Below are 21,555 nucleotides of genomic sequence, written 5' to 3' on the forward strand. Positions count from 1 at the left end.
TCAGCTAGTTAAGCAATGGCTGGGAAATGCTAGCATCTCAGATCGAAGTGCTGGTGTTAGAGTCCCAGCTGCCCCTTTTCCATTCCAACTCCCTGCTAATGCACCTGGGAAAGCAGCAGAAGCAGATGGTCCAGCATGGGCTCCTGTTACCCATGTGGGAGACCCAGATGGAGTTCCAGGCTCCTGGCTTTGGCCTGGCTCAGCATAGGTCATTGTGGCCATTTGGGGAGTGAATCAGCAGATGGAAGCTCTCTCCAACCCAACACCACCCATTCTAACTGGCAAATAAATAAGTCTTAATAAAATAATACCCTGGGAAGCCCTATTTATGTAGATTGCATCGTCAAAAAAAATCTGAAAACAACAATAACAAAAAAAAGATCAAGTAGGTAAAAGGAACTTGGACTTGAGCAAAGTTAATTAGGCTTCTTTGCTGGACGACTCCTGAGGGACTTACCGTACTCATGAATCTCATGCTTCTCCAAGGCCCAGGAGGACTGTGAGATCGGTATAAAGCATTTCTCAAACTTTGTGACCCTGAGCCCTTTATTTAGGAAGCCCCTCTTGGGGCGCTACGATTGGAAAATGTTGCTTTAACCCAACTGCAAACAAAAAGCCCAAAGCCAAACTGTAAATTCCATCGAGTGGGGGACTTTTGTCTGATTCATTCCCTCTTGTATTCTCAGCATATGGTAACCGCTCAGTCAATATTGGTTGAATAAACAAATGAGCATGTGCACAGATAAACAAATCAGGTCTAGTCCAGCAAGACTGGATGCCTGATCTATGATGCAGGGAGGTAAGGGGACTTTGTATGGCTTCCTCTTAAGGTGCCTAGGACAAACTGTTGAATAACTCACTTGCCTAACACAGCACCTGACTCCCAGACCCTGACATGCATCCTTGAGTGGGAGGAAAGCATAGCTCATCTGGGCGAGAGTACAGGACCCTCAGTCATGATCTAAGCAGCTCTGAAGGCAGATCCATGTGCCAGCAGCAGGGATTGGAGGCCAGGGCCCCAGAAAGGCACTGTGACAGTACAAGTGCACTCACGAAGTTCACAGGTAACTTTTTATACCAGCTACATGTAGGCTGGCGAAGGCAGGTGCCCACCCTGGGAAGGTTGAAGGGCAGCCTTCTTGGGCACTTCTCAGGCTAACTGAGGGAGACCTCAAATCCATCCCTGGGAGCTGTACTCCGAATGGCCCCATGGGGTAAGCCTCAGCATGTAAGATGCTGAGTGACCTGAACCTCTGCCGGGCAGGGCAGGTCTTCTAGATCTCTGGCGGATGAGCACGCCTGTGTGCCCACTGCCACCCTGACACCCATGTCCAGTCCTTCTTCCTTGTCTTCCACCCAGCACTCAGCTAGGCCAGCCTGAAATGTTCAAGACCAACCTTTGCTACAGAGGGGCCTGAATCATACAGAGTTTACAGGTTGAGCTGCTATGGGGCCGTGGGCTTGGGTGTATGTGTGGGGGGAAGAGGTACAGGGAGCTCTCCATACAGACTTGTCCTGAGACCCTCACCCAGTATGCCCAGCACCTAGAACAGCCAAGTACAATGAGTTTTCGAGACAGAGACCGCAAAGCCTGGCCCAGGAGCATGGGTGGTGTTTTCCAAATATTACCCCTGGGTAATATTTCCTTTGAGAGTGCCCCCAGCACAGCCCCCAGAGAGTCCCGGGTCGCCACAGTGCAGGTCCTGCCAGCAGTTTAGGGAACACGAACCCCCTAAACCGGTCCCCGTGTTGGAGGTTTAAGAAGCTGCCCCAGGCAAAGAAGAGAGGAAACAATGAGCTTTATAAAGAACCATATTTATTTTCATTTACAGCATCAAATACCATAAATAAAGCTAGACATTGTTTGCCGTGTGCAAAATACAGGGTTCTGTGTGGCACTGTAAATGATTACCCAAGGTCATGGACATGCCTTGTGATGAGATGGGGAGGCTAGCTAAGCAGAGGCAGAGGGGAGAGGGCACTCTTTGGTTGACATTCTAGAAAGGGAGGGAGACTCTGAAAGAAAAGACAGGACAAGAGCAACGACTTGGTACTGGCCAGGCTCTGCACACACACGCGGCGAGCATGCAGCACGCAGGGCTGGACAGGCCAGGAGGCTGCGATAGCTCTGGGCACGTGCGAGACAGACACCGCGGGGCCTGGCCTGCAAAGCTCCAGGGTTACTTGGTGTGTTGCTTCTCGTCAAAGACGTTGCTGCTCCAGTGAGGGAGTCAGCAAGAAAGTATGCTTTAAACAGAGCCACGGGGGTCTTAAAACTGGCGGCGGCAGGCCTGGGGTTGGGCTGAGTCATCTCCCAAGGCCATTCTTGCCTGATGGTGTCTGCTCTTGGGGGAGGATCCCGGGGAGTTACGTGCCAAGGCAGACAGGAAGCACCACAGCAAAACCCTGGGCTCTAGGGCCGGCTGCAAGAAAGGAGTTGCTAGAATCACTGTGATTCCATCCTGAGAACACGGAATGTGGGTCAAACCCCTCCTATGGCTCTGACGTGTATTTATCTCAGAGGCAGAGGGAGAAGAGGCAGGTACGCACGAGCTTTTTTGGCAGCTGCTAGACCAAAGCATCTTTTCCAAGGAGAAGCCCTCCCTATGCGGTTCTGTCTCACAATCAGGGTTAACCCTCCCAACAAGGTACGAGGCTGTGCAGGCACAGGTGGGGAAACAGGCACGGAGACTGGCCCAGAGGAGAGGCAGGGCATGCACTTGGCGAGGACCGGGCTGCTGGCTGCAGGGCAGTGGAACCAGGATACGGGCATTTGGGCTGGACACTACCCCACGCTGTTACCCAACCATGCCACTGAATGAGTCCGTTAGTATGCAAGACACTCACAGTTAGTGCAACCAGTACCACCGGCGGTGGGGGAGAACAGGTGCAGGCAGCGGGTTAGGGGTTAGTACCACTCTCTGAAAATCGGCAAGAAAACCAGTCACCTCAGAGCAGAAGTGGGTCAGCCAAGAAGTGGGTGGAGCACTGGGAGGCTGAAACGAACTGACGGCCACAGTGTAAGGTTGGAAGGAGAGAGAAAGACAGAAAAGAGAATTCAGTGCAGGCGAGAAGGAAGAAAACAGGTGACAATCCAAGAAGGCAGTGCAAGTGCAAATAAGGCAACTGTTAAAACAGAGGACACGTCCCCCAGAGAAGTCACATTTCCCACGGCGGCCCAGCTACTGATCGACGTGAGGCTGGCATGTCGCCAACCCTCCTCTGCGGGGAGCCGGAGATGCCTTCAGAACACCCGGCCCTCCTTAGCCCCTCCAGCCCCGTTTTATTCTAGGGTCTCATGTGCGTTCTCCAACACATGGTGGAGGCTTCAAGGGTCTCCCCTCAGGACCCATCCCGTGTTGGGTCTGCCCACCAGGGAGGTTCCAGTTCTCAGAACACACAGACGTCTCAGTCTTGTGACCGGCACACCCTGTCTGCCAGAGTAATGCAAACCAGTCTCCCTGGGGCCTATGAATACATTCTTAGAGATTCCACTTAGGCTGCATGGAACATTCCAGAAAACATCTTAGTCCACCCTGAGTGGATGATAGTCTCAAACACATGGCTGTTCATGTCATGACCTCAAAAATGTACTTTCTTATCATGAAACATAAAAGGTATCAAGGGCTCCTCCTGACACGCTGGACATTAAAATCCTAGCAAAAATCCGGGACAACGCGGGGCAAGTCACTGGACTGAGTGCAGTTCCAACAAGAACAGAGGCTCTGGTTCCCATGGACTCGGCCAAGGCCATGCCCATTTTTCCCGAGGACTTGCGGGATGTGTGTGGACACACAGCCTCCCCAGCCCTTTCCCCCCAGGAGCTCTGGCTCTTCATGCACGCAGGGCTTGCCCGCCTTGTTAATCTCGAGGAATCTCTATGATAACAACCACATGGTGCTATCTTGGGCCCTGCAAATCTGGACATGCGGAGCCCCCAGGAGGCCTTCCTCTACCAGCCTCTCGATTGCTCAACGGACCCTGCAGCTGTGCACGACCTGGCAGAGTGGAGTGGGGAGAGCTGAGGACTCGTGCAGATGCCCACAGCAAAGACTGCTGGTGGGGCCGGGGCTCAGTTTTGCCCTTACTAGCGCATTTGCTCTTGAATCAGCCATCCAACAGCTTGTATGCCCAGCCATACCGGCCTCTCATGGTACGGCAGAGCCTCTCTCTGGAGGTCACTCTCGTTCCTTTGCCCAGGCCTTGTGAAAATGGCCTCTGCCTGCTTTGATCAAGTATGCACGGCAGCTGAACAGACCACACCTGCAAGCTATGCTGCCTCGCAGCAGCCTGGGGTGTGAGCCACTCCCGCAGGCTCAGAGGGCACCATGGGAGAGGGCAGCATCTTCCACTCCACTCAGCCTGGCCGTGACGGACCCTGAATGGCCTTGGTTCAGCCTGCAGCTGGGCTGCAGGACCAGGCGGGGAGCCCCAGGGTTAAAATGCCCCCAGGGAGTGCTCCATGGTCGGGGCCCAGGGGCTCTCAGCGCAGTGCCCACTGTGGGGAAGGGAAAAGGCGTGCCTGTAGCAGTGTGGTTGAATCCCAGGGTTTTCCCGTAGCTTGGAGGGAAAAACCTCTGAGCGACTATTTGACTTCAAAACAAAAGGAGGACAGACAAGGGACAACCACACCCTGCCGTGTGCTTGTGTAGGTTTAATTCTGTTCTGCCTTGTGTTCCTTTCTTGCAGAAGGATACCGCTTTCACACTGCAAACAACTGGCTCCTATAGTCAGGTGGCACCCAGGCATGTAGATGGAAAGGCACCGTTCAGGAGGTGGCACACGACTGCGTCTGTCGAAGCCCAGATCGATCGCTTTGCAGGCAGTGGCCACTAGAACACACTGCACTGCTGAAGCGACTTGAAAAACCGGTAATGAACTTCAAAACCATGTCTAGCCAAATTGACACTCATAGAGGAAAAAAAAAAAGCCCTCTTGGCTTATTAAAAGTTAAAAATTGAAATGTAAACCCAGAAATATGGCTCGCTTTGGTACAAAAATGTAAAAAGCTATAAAAAACATCCTTCATGTCGTCCCTGGCCCAGCACCGAGAGCAGGTGTTCCCCCTAACGAGGCCAGGCGGAGGTGGCCAGTGTGAAATTCTTTGGCTTTGAGCTAAACGGGTGAAGGACCAACACAGCCACAGCACGGGGCACCCATGCTGCCGTCTACACTCTGGGCAGCCGGGCGGGTCAATGGAGCTTGGCCGGGATGCACCTGAGCACCCAGCTGCGGAGGCTCTCCAGGGACTCCTCGGACTCCCTGTACATGGCGGCCAGCACCTCGGAGAACGCCCAGAGGAGCGGCAGCCCCAGGCTCAGGAGCTCGTACGTGTAGCAGTAGTTGTGAGCATTGTCCCTGACATGGAGGCCGACGGTGCGCAGGAGTCCCCGAATCCAGTTAAGCAGGCCCTGGGGGATGTCGAGCAGGGCCCCTGCCAGCCTGAGGGGCCAGGCCAGCGCCCTCCTAAAGAAGGAGGTGGAGATACCTGGGGGGCTGCCTTCCGGAGTGCCGATGGCGGCCGCTGCGCAAGAACTTTCGGTGGGCGTGTCTCGCTGAGGGGTGTCCTGCTCTTGCCACGTGCCCTCCTCCTGAGAGAGAGAGAGAGAGAGAGGTCACAGGGAGGGCTTTTAGTCCTCAAGCCTTACGCAGGAGCCCCTGCAACAAAGCAGACTAGGGAGACGACACTCAGGGAGCCGGGCTGACTGTGGCTTCTGCCAGCAGCCCCTGCACCCTGAAAAATCTCAGCTCCAGTTCGCTTCCAAAGGTGGTGCCCAATCCGGGCACAGCTCTTCTGGGTGGGGGGAGGGGAGCATGCAAACAAACCGAGCACAGGGGTTCCTGAGTTTCCAGATACCATGCACTTGACCATTGGCCAGCCATCCTACTTCTAACGCTAGATACCAAGTAGTGCTTTGAGCTACAGGTAAAGATGCGGGTACAAGGATGTTCACTGTAAAAACACCTGTCAGACAAAGTCTCACACAACACAGAGGTCCAACAGTGTGGGACCAGGGACATCAATCCCTAGGATCTTTCCTACGCACTAAAGAAACATCCATCCAAAGAACGTTTAATGCCGTAGAAACCCGCTCTTCACAGCCCATTAGTGGGCAGAGGAAGATACAAAGCTGTCGTGATAAGGGTTCCAACGAGGTTCAGATATGTTCACCTAGGGACCAGTCTGGGAGGAGACGGTACGAAAATTTCACATGGTTTCCTCAAGGCTAAAGTGATGACAGGTGACGTGACTCTCCTTCTTTATACCCTTTTATTAATTTCCCTGTTTCTCTACATTGAGCCTATGTTACTCACAGGATCAGGAACACGGTTTAGATTGTGGGTCTTTGCTGCTGTTAAGAAATTCAAATCGGGCAGAAGGTATTTGCTAAGAGCCGCCAGAGGGGGCGCTATCACAGACTGCCTATAAATGCAGCGCACTGATGGCTCTACTGTCATGCAAGAGCCTGGGGAAATGGCTTGGGAAGGGCAAAGGTTGGCCCCATACCGGGCATTCCTGCAAGCACTGGCCTGTGGCCTGTGAGCCTCCGGCATGCAGGGACCCTGAGGTTTTTCTGTGACTGGGCAGGTCGTCCCATCCCTGGCACAAGGGCGAGCTCTTCTCAGCTTTTTTAGACGATGCCTGCTAGCCACGGACCCCAGAGGCCAGCTAAAACACAGAGGCCAAGGGACCTTCCCCACCAGGGAGCAGCTGCTCAATGGCTCCTCTGGGAGTAGTGTCAGCACCCCCAGGGCCAGGAGAGCTGGCCTGGCTTCAAGGAACCCTGGCAAACCCTTCTTCTATCAAGGGCTCCTCTGCATGTGACCAGCACTTTTGAAACACCACATACCTCCCTCTGTTGCTTCAGCTCTGCCCGTCTCTTCCGTTGCTTGCTGTTGGTTTTACAGTGAATGAAGTGGGGCTTGCAGTAAAACTTGCCTGGAAAAAGAAACACACATGCACACCAAGTTTTCCTCCGGTCGACCAGAGGCCAACGATGGAAACAAGCCCACTTCTGATGCCTCAAGCCAGGGAAATGCCTTCTGCCACGTGCCTTGAAGAAGGAGCCTGAGGGGCCGGCACTGTGGCATAGCGGATAAAGCCACTGCCTGCAGTGCCGGCATCCCATACGGGCACCAGTTCAAGACCTGGCTGCTCCATTTCTGATCCAGCTCTCTGCTATGGCCTGGGAAAGCAGTAGAGGAGGGCCCAAGTCCTTGGGCCCCTGCACCCACGTGGGAGACCCGGAAGAAGCTCCAGCTCCTGGCTTCAGATTGGTGCAGCTCCGGCCATTGTGGCCATCTGGGGTGTGAACCAGTGGATGGAAGCCCTCTTTCTGTCTCTCTTTCTCTCTGTGTAACTCTGCTTTTCAAATAAATACATAAGTCTTTACAAAAAAAAAAAAGGAGCCTGAGATAAGGCCAGCTGGATTCTTTGCTGCGGGGCTCCCAAGGCCCGGCCCACAATCCTCAGAAAATCCTCAAGGCAACAGAAGCCTGGATTCTTTGCCAGACCAGCTGCTGGGCGGCACGACAGACAGCGCTGAGTATCAGTGCCCTCCATCTTTCTCCCCGAGGGCAGATGGCGGCCGTGACGGGGAGGAGGAGACCCGGGCGGGGCACACACTGAGGCAGTGACCACAGTGTAGGGCCACAGGGCACCTCGCAGGTAAGCCCTCCCGGCTCACTGCTGCTGGATGGAAACCACCCAGGCCTTGCTGCTGTGCACCAGGCAGGACTCCACACGCTTCCCAGGAATTCGCTCAGCGACCGTCACGGTCCCCTCCTGAGCCGTGCACTGCTGTCAACTCCAGTTTACAGATGAGGAAACTGAGGACCCAAGAGGCCAGCCATAGGTCTGTGGTTATGTGGCGAGGAAGTGCCACAGCCCGGATTTGAACCCAGGCAGTTTAGGTTGAGGGCGGGCAACTGCACGCATGATGCTAGCCTGCCACTCGATACGACGCTGTTGAGAATGACAAGCGCTGAACGTTAGAAAATGATCACTCACGTTAGCCAGCGTGAGTCCTTCACTGGCAGGCAACCCATCAGAGGGGGTATGATTATTACAGTTATTTTTATAATATATAATTGAAAATAGCATTAACATGCCATCATTTATTAAACCTCTACAGCGGGCCAGGTGCTGCGCTGAGCACGTCACATAGGTTATCAGGTTTGAGTTTCTCAGCTACACAGGGACCATGGAGGGTGGTGAGGCTAACAGAAAAATGAGGTATACGAAGCCTCAGCACACATTAGATGCCCCCTAGTGCCTTGTATACTGCAGGCGCCAATGGCTTCCCTTCCTTTAAGCCCCGGGCGGCCTTTCTCTCTAGTAGGGGCTCCCAGTTTCCTTAAACAGCTTGCTTGATGATATCACACTCCCTGCTAAGGAAGAGTGGGGTGGCCCAGAGGCTGCAGAAGGGTGGGAAGCCCAGGCCAAGGCCATGAGCGAGTGCTGTCCAGGCCCACTGGGATTACCTTCATCACAGTCGAAGGCGTAAGTGGCCACACGCAAGGTGGTGTCGCAGATGCTGCAGCGGAAGCACTCGCGGTGGAAAAAGTGGCCCTCGGCACTCAGCCGCTCCATCACGTACACGCGCTTCTTACAGAAGTAGCAGGTGTCGCTGCCGCCCACGCTCAGGGGAAACGCCTTCCTCATAGACTCCTGGGGGTCGGGAGGGAAGAGCAGAGAGTTAGGGCGGACACGGGCTCAAGCGCCAGGCTCAGGCTGTAGGACACTTCAAACAGAACCACAGGGAACTTGTGGGCTGTTTACTGCTTGTGTCTGTACAGCCAAGAGTGAGGGGTGTGAGATGCACGCCCAACACAGAGCCCACTCTGCGGGGGGCCCCCATCCCTCCACAGGCTGGCTGCTCTGATTTCAGGGTGGGAGTGAGGCTGCCTGGGGTGATGGAGTGGGCATTGCTCACAGACACGCCTGTCCAGGGACGCCGTCTTGGGGATCCGTGCTTGGGGCCAGAGTCCGCTGCTCTGAGCCAGGTCACTGACCCGGCTGCACTGGGATGTGTGATGCATCCTTGCAGGGAATTTAGTGAGGCAAAGGAAGTGCATGGCGCCGGCTGTGCTCCCGAACAGGGACACGGACAGGCTGCATCTCCTAGTCACTAGGCAGGATAGGGAGGGCCAGGGCAGGGATAAACCTTGGCGATTCCAGGGGAAGGTGCCAGGAGGAAGCCAACAGAACAGTGAGCTGCTGTCACTGGCGATGGGGCGCTGAAGGGAGACATCAAAGGAGAGGGATGTGGCTGCACTGCTTGTCTCTCAATCCCTGGACACTGGGCCCCGGCAGCACAGGACGTCCGGCTGCGCCAACTGCCAGACTGGGGCCAGAGAGAGCAGGGGCGATGCTGTCCTGGAAATAACTCACGAAGGATCTGAAATGCAGCCTCCCTCCAACCTCTGCCATGGTCCAGCCCGTGCCTGTCCTCAGCGCCCCCTGGCTCCCCAGCAGAGGAGCCTTCTGGGGGCCTGGCCATCCTCCGTGGCCCGCGAGCCCATCCCGACAGGCCAGAGCCAGTGCCTGCAGGCGGTGGCGGAGGGGGACGCAGCCTTACCAGGTCTGGAGAGCTGGCCTGCGCCTTGGGTCTGTGATCGTTCAAGTACAGATTGACCAGGACTTCGGCGGCAGCCCCTATTCCGCTGGACACTTTCCCTACCGTCAGCTAAGCAAGAGCGGAGGCAGAGGGGACAGAGACAAAGGGAGAGGCCCGTTAGCACCCAGAGAGAAACCGCCAACAGGCTGGATGTGGGACAGGGCTCCACGTCCCCATGCACACAGCACCCGACAGCCCTGGAGAGGCGAGACCAGCTGGGAGAGCTCAGCACAGGCATTCTGGACATGGGGAAAAGGAGAGAAATAAAACTCCATGGCCAAACGCTGCACCCAGGAGGTCCCTGGAGCTGCCAGAACCATAGAGACCGGGAGAGCAGTGAGGGGCAGGGGCTGGGGCAGGTACAGAGTTTCAGCGTCACAGGATGAGAAGGTTCTAGAGATGGATGGCTGCATACCTTATAAACGTATTTACTTCCTCTATACTGTATTCTCAAGAATGGCCATGATGGCGAATTTTGTGCTTATGTGTATTTTAATGCAATTAAAAAAAAAAACCTGGGATATGGAGAATATAAAAAGAAACCCTCCCAGGCCTTGGGTAAACCAGGCAAGGGGTCTGGAACCACATCCACGTGAGGCCTTTGGGAATTTATTGAGCTTATTATGGCACAGATAGGGTAAATGGATCTCCAAGAGGGGCAAGGCTCTATCTGAAGCCACTTAGCAAACACATGGGCGACTCAGGACCACACTCTGGTCTCCCAACTCCCAGCCCAGGGGCCGTCACACCAGGCTCTCTCATCAGAGGCTGGGAAAACCAACACTGCTCAGGCTCAGTGACTCCCAGCATTGCACCTGCATCTCCATAGCCTCCAGAAGTCTGTGAGACAGAGAAGTTAAGCAAGGCAAAGAAAACAGTGAGGAACCCAGTCCTCCCAGGAAGACAGCTAAACCACAGTCACCTCCTCCAGGAAGCCCTCCTGTCTAGACAGCTATGGGTCACTGCCTAGTGGGCAGTGGGCCCTACACAGACCCACAAAGGACCTCTCAGATCTGGCACAAAGCTTTGAACTGCTGCGGTAAAACGGATAGTTGTATGTGCTTCATGGATTCGTGGGAAGGATTGAGCGAGGGAAGGGATGTCTCACTGCCTGGTGCTTAGCAGCAGGGCTGGGCCAAGATGACCTGAGTCCTGGTGCCCTGCCTTGCAGCGAGGGGGTCCCCAGGGCATGAGGTCTGCGGCTGGCTTGAGTCCCTCCAGCAGGACCACAGATCTGGGAGTGTGTGGCCGATGGGGTGCCCTGAGCAAGTGCATGGAGCAGGTTGCAGATTGGGTGCTGGGCAAGGCCATCTTAGAGTGGGGGAGGCAGCAGGGCCACATGGACCCCAGAGAGCACAGCCTGATGTTGCGTGGTGGGCGTCTGAGCTCCTGCGAGCATCTACACAAAACCCCTGCTCCCCACCAGTATGTCCAGGAGCTGGGGAAGGGGCTCAAACTGAGCAAGGCTCACCCTCACACGCCCCTCGGCCAACCTCAGCTTGCTCCCCATCAGCTCTGAGAGGCCACCCCGGCAACACTACAGGCTCCTCTTAGGGGAAGGAGGCCAATATGTCCAGCAGGCGATCCTTGGAAACACGTGCCTGATCCCCAGACCCTGGAGGCAGCAGGGGAGGCCCCAGACCCTCCCCAGACTCCAAACCCAGCTTCTGGGAGACCAAGCCATACAGCGCCAACATGTGGGCTGCAGGGCATCTGGGCAATGGTTGATGGCCATTTCCACAACAAATCAATGGGTGAGACAGCCTCCATCCACACCCAAGACAGCTCTGGGGAGGCCACAGCGTGATATAAACCAGCAGGAGGTTTGGGAAGGGCAGAGTGAGTGGAGTGCCCGCAGCCTGCACGGTCCCCTCCTGCTGGTGGCAGAGCCGTCCTCGGGGCCTAAGGCTAACTCAGTGGACTCCAGCCAAACTGCAGTGAATGGGGATGGACAGGGTCAGGATGGTGAGAGTGACCGCGTCCAAGGGACCCCGGCTCTGTTCTCATTAAGGAAACCCCAAGGCCCACGCCAACTCTGGAGTAGGTGTCCCAGACCATGTATTCGGCTCTTGGGGACTGTAGACAATGTGGCCTGCTGAGGGGTGGGGAGGTGTCTGATCTTTCAGATTTGGGCAGATGGGGCCCCCTCAGATGCTTCAAGACCTGTCTTCTGTGAGGAGCAGCAGCTGCCAGGCCAGGCACCCCCTCCCACCCTGCCCCATGCAGCCCAGCCTGAGAGCCTGGGATACCACTTCTGAGCACACTCTCTGCCAATGGCACCTGCTTCCCAGGTGGGTTCAAGTGCACTGGTGCAGGACAATAAGCCACTGTTTGTCAGACCTCCTGTCCCCCCTACTGGGGACACGGCCCCTCAGACAGAGGCTATGGAATCCAAAGTACTTCCTGGGTTCCTCCAAAGGAATGAGGGGAGAGCACAGGTCTACCCTTGGTACTGCCTGCCCAAGCCCCTGGTGGGCCCAGTGTGTGAGCTGGCTCCCCAGCACTCTCCCAGAAAGGGACCCTGGTGATGCTGTGAGACTCAGCCCAGCTACTGGTTCCCCGACTTAGCAGAGAGTGAGACTACACTTTCCGGGTCTTTAAATACAAGTCTCAATGAGGTCTTATTAACCACTTAGCTAATAAGCACTTTGTGTCACCGAGCAATGCTGACTTGGGAACAATTGCGGTAGCGAGCAGAGGGCTGGGAAGTGGCTGGGTGCTGTCGCCAAAACCTGCATATGTCATTGCAGCCTGCTCAGGGTTCTACCAGCACAGGGCACTGGGCTGGGGCCCGGAACAAGACCACACCTGGTCGGTCCTTCCTTTCATTAAGGGTCATCCGAGGCCGGGGTGAAGATGAGCCTTGCCTGGGGACGGAGCTTTGTCTACTACTTCCCGACTCTGGGTCAGCCATGTTGGCTTCCAGGTGTAAAGATCCGGCCACCTGGCTTCTGCTGGCTCTGGACTCGGGAAGCCATCTGTACCATGACCAGCTTTTGTTTGTTCTTTTAAAATCTCTGATCCATGGTGGCTTGGTACTTTCAGATACTAGAAATTGGATTATACACTTGAATGTGAGGCAATGTCAGATTGCCCTCTATGTCTCTTTCCTCTTCCTGCCTTTATTCAAGAGGCAGAGAGACAGCGCAAGAGTGAGTGAGAGAGACACAGATCTCCATCCACTGGCTCACCCTCCAAAGGCCTGCAACAGCGGGGGCTGAGTTGGGTCAAAGCCGGGAGCTGGAACTCCATCCAGGTCTCCCACGGGTATGCATTGACAGGAAGCTGGGATTGGAAGTGGAGCCAGGGTTTGAACCTACGCTCTCTGAAGTGAGAGGCAGGTGTCCCAAGAAGTGTCTCAACCACTAAGCCAAATGCCTGCCCTTCTATATACCTTTAATGCTGTACTCTCATTGCTGTATTCACTGGATCACAGGCCAGTACCTGTGTGTGAGGTACCCTGGGAGGAGCCCTGGGGCAAGCAACTGGGGAGCTACCAGGTTGTCAGGATCCGGAGCAGTAATGAAAAGCTTAACTCATGGAGAGACTTCCAGAGAACTCACCCTAGCACTGACCTAGAATAAGAGCCAGAGGTTCTCACCAGTGTGTCTTGAGGAGGGCTGGGCAGGAGAGTTAGGATTTGGCTGGCAACAGTTAATCTGGAGTCCACTTTGAGTGATCCAATAACAAAGGCCCAGTCATTTTTTTTTAAAGAATTAATTTTGGGAGCACTTTGGCAACCCTTTATGTAGTTTTCAAAAGTCTCTTAATGTTCAAGGATATATTTTTCACCACCTCCTCTATGTTGAACTCGAATTATTTTTTTGGCTCATTAGAACAAGCTAGATGGTTGGACACTCTAAGTGGGCCATCACCCCATGTTACATCAGGCTAGCCTCCCACACACCGCCCTCCTCCTCCTCCTCTTAGCCTCAGCCTCCTCATCTATAAAATGAGGAGACACCAAGCTTGCTGAGCTATAGGAAAGAATCATAAAAAATCTAGGCCACGCCCCAAATGGTGCTGGGTACCAGAAGGCACTGGGCCCACAGTGACCGAGTCCAAAGCACGGCCACGTGTGCAGCTCTGCATTTCCATGTTCTAGAACTTCTTTCTCTGTTCCCTTAAATGACTTTCACCCTCCATGACCATTCATCCTTCTCTCCCCCAGCTGACCTCGATTCAAACATGGTGACCCCACTGTGGTCATGCCAACACCACAGGCGTAGGGACCTCCCCAGAGAGGCCCTGCTCAGCCAGTCCTGTGCCCCTCAGCACCACACACAGGGCTCTCTCCTGGATGCCAGCCAGTCTCACACTGCCCTGGGCTGCCCGTCTGCCTCCAGTGTTCACCCCCACGGCAGGAGCCCTGTCTCCTTCTCTGTGTTCCGGGCACAGGGCAAGTTCTCTGAATGAAGGAGGAAGCCGGCCCCTGGGCCTTTGTTTCCAGACAATGCTAACTTCCCCCTGGGGCCTGGACCCCAGCCAGGGATACCAGGTGTCCGGGCTGCACCTGTCCACAGACTGGAGCTGCTGTAACTACATGGCTTGCTCTGAGCACCAACCAAGCCCACACAGGCCAGGCAGGGTGAGGGTGAAGGGGGTGAAGCCAGGGTCTCAGGGCTGAGGCCGCCTGGGAAGGGGAACTTCCACGTGTCCCTGGGCCCAGCTGAGCAAGGACGTCTTCAGGGAGGAGTCCCTGGGTGAGAAAAGAGCAGAGGACAGGGACTCGATGCCTCAGACACGTGCTCAGGGTGAGGGAAGGGGAGGAAATGAAACTGCTTTCCTGGAAGGGGTCTGGAAATCTCATGCTCAGAGCTGAGACAGGCCTTTGGGGCTGTGAGCCCCTGGTGAGCCTGGCTCTGCCCCCTGCAGTCCCCTAGCTGCAGGCACCAGGGTATGGACCTATGCACATTAACCCTCGCAGCCCCGCACGGTGGCTCTGCCGAGCCCCTGGGCAGGTGAGGCAGCCGTGGTGCAGGCAGGCTCTCACTCACCTGAGCTGGCACTGTTCTTAAGCGCCCGGGATAGGCAAGGCCACTTGAAGGTGCCGACATTCCCTTTAGAAAGAGGAATCAACATGGGTTTCAGAATTCCCTCCCGCTGTGCACGAGCACCAGCCTGGATGCTTCAGTCGCTGCGGCATTCCGGCACCCTCAGCATTCCAGCTGCCGCCATCTCCATCTTATGGGTTAGAAAACGAAGGCGCAGAGCAGTCCGCTGCCTTGTCCAAGGTCACACAGTGAGGGACAGGTGTGCAAGTCGGACTGCAAGCTTAGATCCTTCCCCGTGTAGCGCTGTGCCTCCCTGTCACCTACCGGCACCTGGCAAATTAAAACCCCCAGGCTGGATGCACACTGGAGACCTGGAAGATGCTGCCTAGCTCTTGCCCTGTGACGGAGGGAGGGGCCAGGAGGCTGGAGGCGGGCCCGGGGTCCATCCTGCAGATTCACCTTTGCACCCAGTGAAACAAGGGCAGGATGCCCAGCCAGAAGGGCCCAGCATTCCTGCTTCCCTCTCCTATGCAAATGTCTAGAGGAAACCCTGCAGATCCGGTTTTAAAACAAACACTCCAAGGGTAGACAAAGCTCCTACGGCGATGCTCATTGCTCTTCTGACCCAGGAAGACTAAGCTGGGGTTCCCAGCCCAGTGAAACGGTGCCCTGGCTCAGCTGTGCAAGTTCAGTCGCCATCTTGTCCTTGCCGGAGCTTGCCAGTCTCAGCAAATAGCCAGCGGTGCTCATCTAAATCCACCGTGGCCTCCCTTCTTGAAGAATGCAATTAATGAATGGATGGTTGACGGGGAGCTGGTGCCACCAGAGGAGGGCTGGTCTGCGGGGCTGGGAGAGAAAAAATGGTGCTGGCGACATAACACTGGGCGTGGTGCCCATAGGCCATGGTCATGAGCGACAGACTCTGGCCAGGATCTGGGCTCTAAATGAGGAAGCGTGAAGACCGCCTGTGACTGTCCAGGCCAAACAAAACCGACGGCTCACTCGGAATTAAAGCTGCCGTCGATGCGAGAGCACGGGCAAGTGTAGTCTGAAGGCAGAGCCCTGGCTACAGCCCTTAAGTTGGTGACAAGTTTTCACACCTGGGAGTGACACGAGTGACTCACAATGAGTTTGGCTGAGCCTGGCCCCTTGAGGTGATCATTCCTGGGCCCTCTGAATTGAGGTGTAAGGCTCTGGGGGGCAGGAGCCGGGACACGCCGCCTGCCAGGAGGAGGTTGCTAGGGACCAAGCCTCAGAGCATTTTCTCCCTCTGGCTCCCCTGCGCTGGGGAGACGCTGGGGCACCGGGCAACGAGAGCAGGATTCATCAAGGCCCCAGGCTCCCGCCAGGAAGAGCCTCTCGGGGCTGCGTCTCACGCACCCAGCACAACGTTAAGAGGCAGCCAGCTCTCTCCTCGGGGAGGCTGTGCTTCCGCCAGGTTCTGAGTGTGCAAAGCCCAGAGCTGAATCAACAGCATGTGGTGGCGGGGCAGGGGCTGGGTCGGGGCTGAGGCTGGCGAGGTTCTTTGTACGACCGACCACCGACCGCTGACAGCTGAGACCTCCTGGCCTTCCCTAACTGCCTGAAACTTACTAGTATGTGATCACTTTTTTGTATTATTGTTCAAGGCTACTCTCCCCCTAGTACCCCAATCCCAGGCCTCACAGGGCAGGAATTTAACTCTTACTCACTGCCTGGGGTGCTTGACACCGAGTTATCATTCCATATTTGTTGAATGAATGATTGAATGAATGTTTGCTCACTGTTTAACGAATGACATTGTATTAATGCTGCCTGAACAGCCCAGTGGAGAAGCAGCCGGAGGCCTCCACGGGGGTGACGCAGATGTGACGGGGCTAGGCCACCATGAATGCCTGGGTCAGACCTCACGGCTCTGTGTGCTCCCAGCAGCTTGTCTCCTGCCATTGTCAGAGGAGCAAATGCACACTGGAAGCCGAGTCATGGAACCCAGGGAAGGGGTGGCTTTTCTTGCTCCAGCTCTGCCCTCGGCTCTGAGAAACGATGGACAAGCCAGGTCCTCGTGCAGAAGGAAGAGCAACAGGGACGGGAGGGGCCTTGGTGAAGTCGCCCTGATGGGCCTGGGGTCACAGGAGAGCAACTGGACCAGAGGGAACTAAGGCCCGGGCCAGGCAGCTCAGCCTGCACCGGGGTCTGTGCAGAGTGCCCTGGCCCCTCCTGTCACCTCATCAAGGGTGCCAACGACCTTTCCCCGCAGCAGGAAGTACCCCCCACCCCGGGTAAGGCTCCTTTCTATGCGGATGGCAGGGGCGCACATGCCTGTTTCTAGCCTGTCAGGGGCCAGGAACCATTCTGCTACTGCGGAGAACGTGAAGGTCCGCAGCCCGGGGGACTTCAGCCCGAAAGCCAGCCCAGGATGGAGGCCGAACAAGATGCTAAGTGTCTTGGTATCCTGCCCGTGGCTGTGTCGCATGGGGCCTGGGCGGGCGGGGGCGGGGGGCGGGGGTTGGAGCTGGGAAGACTCCTTGCTCTTTTCTTGGGAACCTACAGCTACCGTGCTCCCCACAGAGCTGGGGGCCCAAGGAGCGGCATCTCCAGCTGCACCCCAAAAGGCGGCTTCTAATCTTTCTACAGTGTGCCAGCAAGGAGCCAGTTTCAGCACCGGCCTAACGGCACGCGGCAGCCCAGCAGAGCCTCTATAGGGCAGCTCAGCGCAGCTAGCCAAGCCTCGGAGGGGAGGCACAGGGACTGGGTGTGCTAGACACCAGACCTGTCCCCGGGGCAAGAGCTCACACCGTGGGGGCTTCCTGTGAATTCCAATGCTCTCACAAGCCAGAGGCCAGGCTCCCCAAGCCCCTCTTCTCCCCTCTCCTCTCAGGGGGCTGCCTTTGTGCCAGGTCACAGGAGGACACACGGAAAACGTGGAATGTGCCTCCAGAGCACGGACTGGATGCTCCAGCGGCTCCCTGCGGCCCGGAGGGTGAAATGAAATTCCTTAATGTGAAAGGTGTGCGCTCACTTTACCCTGACACACGACGCCCTGCAGACACTCTGATCCCTGAGTTCAAGTCCCGCCACACATTCTGCCTCCTGGCGTGATGCAGGTCTGCCTGCCTGCCTTTGCACACGCCAGCCACTCCCCAAGATGCTCCTGGCTCTGCACTTCTCTCCTGCAGAACCCTCCCACCCAGCCTTCACCCCCTGGCTGCCGAATGTTTCCCACGCTTCTCCCCTCTCTGCTCCCGCAGCCTTGTCCTGAACTGCATCTTGTTAGATCAACGCTAGCCACACATCGGCAACGTCACACAGTACAATGCAGCATTCCCACACCAGCATGCTGTTTCTCATCCAAGCTCTGTAAGGGCACCGCGCCCCGTGCCGCTGCGGGCTCTGGGAGGCGGCTGGTGGGTACTCATGAATGCTGCCCGGTCAGTGAGCGCCGCCTGGCAGGCTCTCGTGGGCTGCCCGTTCTGCTACGCTGCATGCTCCAGCGCAAAGCCAAATCAGCTTCCAGGGCTGCTGTAAAATAGCTCACACACGTTCAGCCCAGCGCAGCCCGGGCGGGCTCCAGATGTCCATCTGTGCAGCGCGAGGGAGGCGAACCACTGAGGACAACTACCTTTCTGGAAGAGGAAGCAGTGTCGACAGCCGGCGGAGAGGGTGGAGCGGAGTCAGGAGATGGAAGGCAAGAGGGAGGAGACGGAGGATGAGTAGGAGACAGGCCTTTAGTGAGCAGTTTATTCTGCACAGAACAGAGACAGAGGAAACTAGGATTATCCCAGGGGACTGCCCAGGCACGCCTGCCTCCACGATGCGGCCCCACGCCCGTGGCCTCGGAGCACAGGGCCAACACTGGGCTTGTGGCTCGGAGCAAAACTGAAAGCTCTGTCTTTGGAGCCAGGCAGGATTATCTGGCTCCTGGTTACGCCGCATTCAGCTACAAAGTGTGCCAGCTCCCCTGTCACACCAAAACAGCTGCAGCAATGCTGTTTCTGCCTCCATCCGCCCCGGATGCCAGGGCTACTGACGGAGCTTGGCGTGAAGTGGCAGCTGCAGGCTTAGGAAGGGGGCACCGTGGGCTGCCTCGGGGCAGAGGGCCCCAGCAGGGGCTCGGCAGCTGCAGGCAGACAACTGTGCCGGGCAACCCTGAACATGAACTGAACATGAAGCCTTGTGCGCACATCAGTGATTCTACCTCATCTGGGAGGTCAGCGTGGAGCAGAGAAGTTTGAGAGGTGGGCTCGCGGCCAGGGACAGGGAGCCGGCACTCACGGTCAGCTCACACCTCCCTGGGAGCACACGCTCTTCTCCCCAGCAAGTCTCCAAACCAGGACCTGACTCGGAGGGGGCTGCGCTTCCTGGTCTAAGGCAAAGTCACTCTCACTGGCCCGACACTGCCTCTTGCCAAGCAGAACCCAGCTGACAGCACGAGCTTGACCTCATCCTTTAGGGTCGCCTGTCAGGGCCTCAGGGAGATGTCTCCGCCGTGCCCCTAGGCATCGCAAGCAGCTGGTTTGCTTTCACCTTAAAGGCAGTGTTACGCTTGCAGTTGGCCAGCATGCCCTCTTTGCGTGGGCCCTTCGGAAGCTCCAGGCTGGCTCAGAACCTGTCTGGGCTGTAACAGTCCGTGTTTCTGCTTAGTAGCATTTTTTGTTAACGTGAGCTCAAGCTCCTGCCCTGACCTTCCCTTTGGCATCATCTAGTTATGCTGAGTCTCTCACTTAGGTCTTTTTTCAGATGCCAGTTCAAACATCTGAGCGGCTTTAAAAATTGGATAACTTCTCAGGCAGTAGAAGGCGGGAGGGGCAGACCAAACTCCGGAGACTGCTCCTGGGTGCCGGGCCGGCCGGCCTGTGTGTTCCTGGGGGCTCCGGCGCCCCGGGTTTACCTGTGGGAAATCCCCATGTCCGAACAGAGAGGCCAGGTGAGCCGCCTTCTCCTTAATGTTCTTTTTGTGAAATTCCCTGTTGGCCAAGTTCTGGGCCCTCTTCTGCAGTCGAGGTGAGAAGGGAGAAAGAAGAGAGAGGCAGTGACAGAGACTATGGCGGTGCCCCCAAGAGAAAGGTGAGGAAGGCTGGTGGGGACCCTGTCCACTCACCACAGACAGTGGGACAGCAGGCAGGGAGCAAGCAGGAGAAGGGACCCCCGCCCCCCACAGGCAGGAGGAGGGGAGACAGGATGGGAAGTCACCGAGGCATGGCCAGGGGCGAGGGCCAGGAACAGTCTTTCACCTGGAGAATCTTTTCTTCCACCTGCTGCAGCCGCCGCAGCACCCCTGAAAGGGCCAGGGCTCCCTGGCAGGCGGGAGGCAGGGCCGGGGGGCTCTCGGGCCCAGCCAGCTGCAGGTCAGACTTGGCCCTGGCTCTCCAGGGCCTGCTCGGGCACTCGCCGCCTGCAGACACTTGCTTGAGCTCTCGGAGCACGTGCCCTGGCACAGCCGTGGAGGGGAACTGGGAAAGAGGGAAAATCAAGCTTCCTTCCCTCCTGCGGCCCTGCCCTAGGCCCCGCTCTAGGGAGTCCCCCCGCCGAGGACCGAGCCGAAGGCCACACCGGGTGCCACAGTGAGTCAGACTCCAGACTGGCCTCCCGGCTGAGCTTCGTCTACCTGCCTCGGAACCACCTGGCACCCTCGATCACGACACAGAGTTTGCCCCTCACCCCGGGCCCCCTGAATCAAAACCCATTCCACCCTGGTCCTCAATCCCAGCTGAACATTGGAATAATCTCAGGTACCTGAAAAAGCCCCCAAGTCTGGCCCAGCCCCAGAGATGCTGGTTTGATGGGCCTAGAGAGAGTAGCCGTCGGCACAGTTCACGCGGCTCCCCAGCTAGCTGTGCTATGCTCAGAGCCGTCTCCCTCAACCTCCACCACCTGGGAACAGCACCAACTTCCTAACACTGACCGACAGCTCTGAGCTCTGTGGTCAGCAAGAGGGATTCTGTTCAAATTCCAAACCCGGACAGCGTGGCTGGAGTGAGCTACAGTCGGTGGCCGCCAGCTGCCACCCTGGCTACTCTGGCAGCCAGGACGTCTCGCCACGTCCATGCCTTCCCCCTTCAATGGTGACGGCCACGTGGCCCGAGTCCATTCCAGCATCACTGAGTCATTGATTTGGAAATCAGCCTATTCAAGCATCAGTCTACAGACAAAGCTGAGTGTCACAGGGCATCACACGGAACATCCCACGTTGCCGGGGTTCCATTTTCCCCAGGTAACAACACCAAGAGCACGGCGGTTGGCCAGTTGGTACCTTCGACTGGTCGAGGGGGTCCTGGCATGGATTCCAAGATGCCGTGTACTTGGTTACTCTTACCTGGAAATGTGGGGACCTCAAGCTGTGTCATTTGCCCACAGCCTCTACAATCAGCCCTATCTGGGGGGTGGACGGAGCTGCTAACCCTACCCCTCTGCTCAAAGCCCCCTCTGGCTTCACCCACACAGCATCCACTGGACGGAGCCCTACCTGCCTTTTCAGAGGAGGTGATGGGCTGGGTGTGGGCTCGTCCGGCTTGGGGCAGTGAGAGCTAGCAGGAAGGTCAGAGGAAGAGCACAGGGTGGTCTTACCTATCCCTGAGTTACGGCGTTCCTGGGAGGAGAAAGGCCAGTCCCGAAAAGCAGCCACAGGAGACAGGAAGGAAAAGGTGAGTCAGAGAGGACAGAGGAGCGAGGAGGTGCAGGAGGGGCAGCGGGCAGGAGCGGCTGGAGCACTGGCCTGAGCTCCCGCATGCCGGGCCCAGCCCGGAAACCCGAGCCCTTGTGAACAGCCTGGATTCCTAGAGTCCCCTCCTCCCAGACAACGTGTGAATCCCAGGGAGGCTTTGCTTTTGGCTCAGACACAGCGCCCTGGGCTGGCACTGCCAGAGCCCACGCCGGGCCGGGCGGCCAGCCCAGCAGTGCTCCCCGGGGGCAGGAAAGCTTCCCGCCCACCCGAGGGGGAGGACCTGCCAGTTCTTCTGATGGAA

At 56.8% G+C, this 21,555-nt stretch overlaps 1 protein-coding gene across 12 annotated transcripts in view; it reads right to left on the reverse strand.

Annotated features, from left to right (window-relative positions):
- The window catches only part of MICAL2 (microtubule associated monooxygenase, calponin and LIM domain containing 2), a 227,475-nt gene that overhangs the window by 83,907 nt on the left and 122,013 nt on the right, over positions 1 to 21,555 (reverse strand). For 3 of the 12 annotated variants that reach the window (XM_051824773.3, XM_051824734.3, XM_051824729.3), the window contains exons 18-20: positions 8,485 to 8,671; positions 6,852 to 6,940; positions 5,489 to 5,591 (exon numbers count right to left, since the gene is read on the reverse strand). In XM_051824773.3, coding sequence (XP_051680733.3) covers positions 5,489 to 5,591; positions 6,852 to 6,940; positions 8,485 to 8,671 — 379 coding nt within the window. Of the gene's footprint in view, positions 1 to 1,799; positions 5,592 to 6,851; positions 6,941 to 8,484; positions 8,672 to 9,581; positions 9,690 to 14,617; positions 14,681 to 18,212; positions 18,336 to 19,481; positions 19,584 to 19,824; positions 20,044 to 20,843; positions 20,907 to 21,056; positions 21,180 to 21,555 lie in introns of those variants that run through there. The other 9 variants (XR_016231071.1, XM_089328629.1, XR_016231054.1 and 6 more) reach the window with 9 other exon arrangements.

The sequence above is a fragment of the Oryctolagus cuniculus genome, chromosome 1 (assembly GCF_051225735.1).
Source record: "Oryctolagus cuniculus isolate XC-2025 breed Fujian yellow rabbit chromosome 1, ASM5122573v1, whole genome shotgun sequence".
In the NCBI taxonomy this organism is placed as follows: Eukaryota; Metazoa; Chordata; class Mammalia; order Lagomorpha; family Leporidae; genus Oryctolagus; species Oryctolagus cuniculus.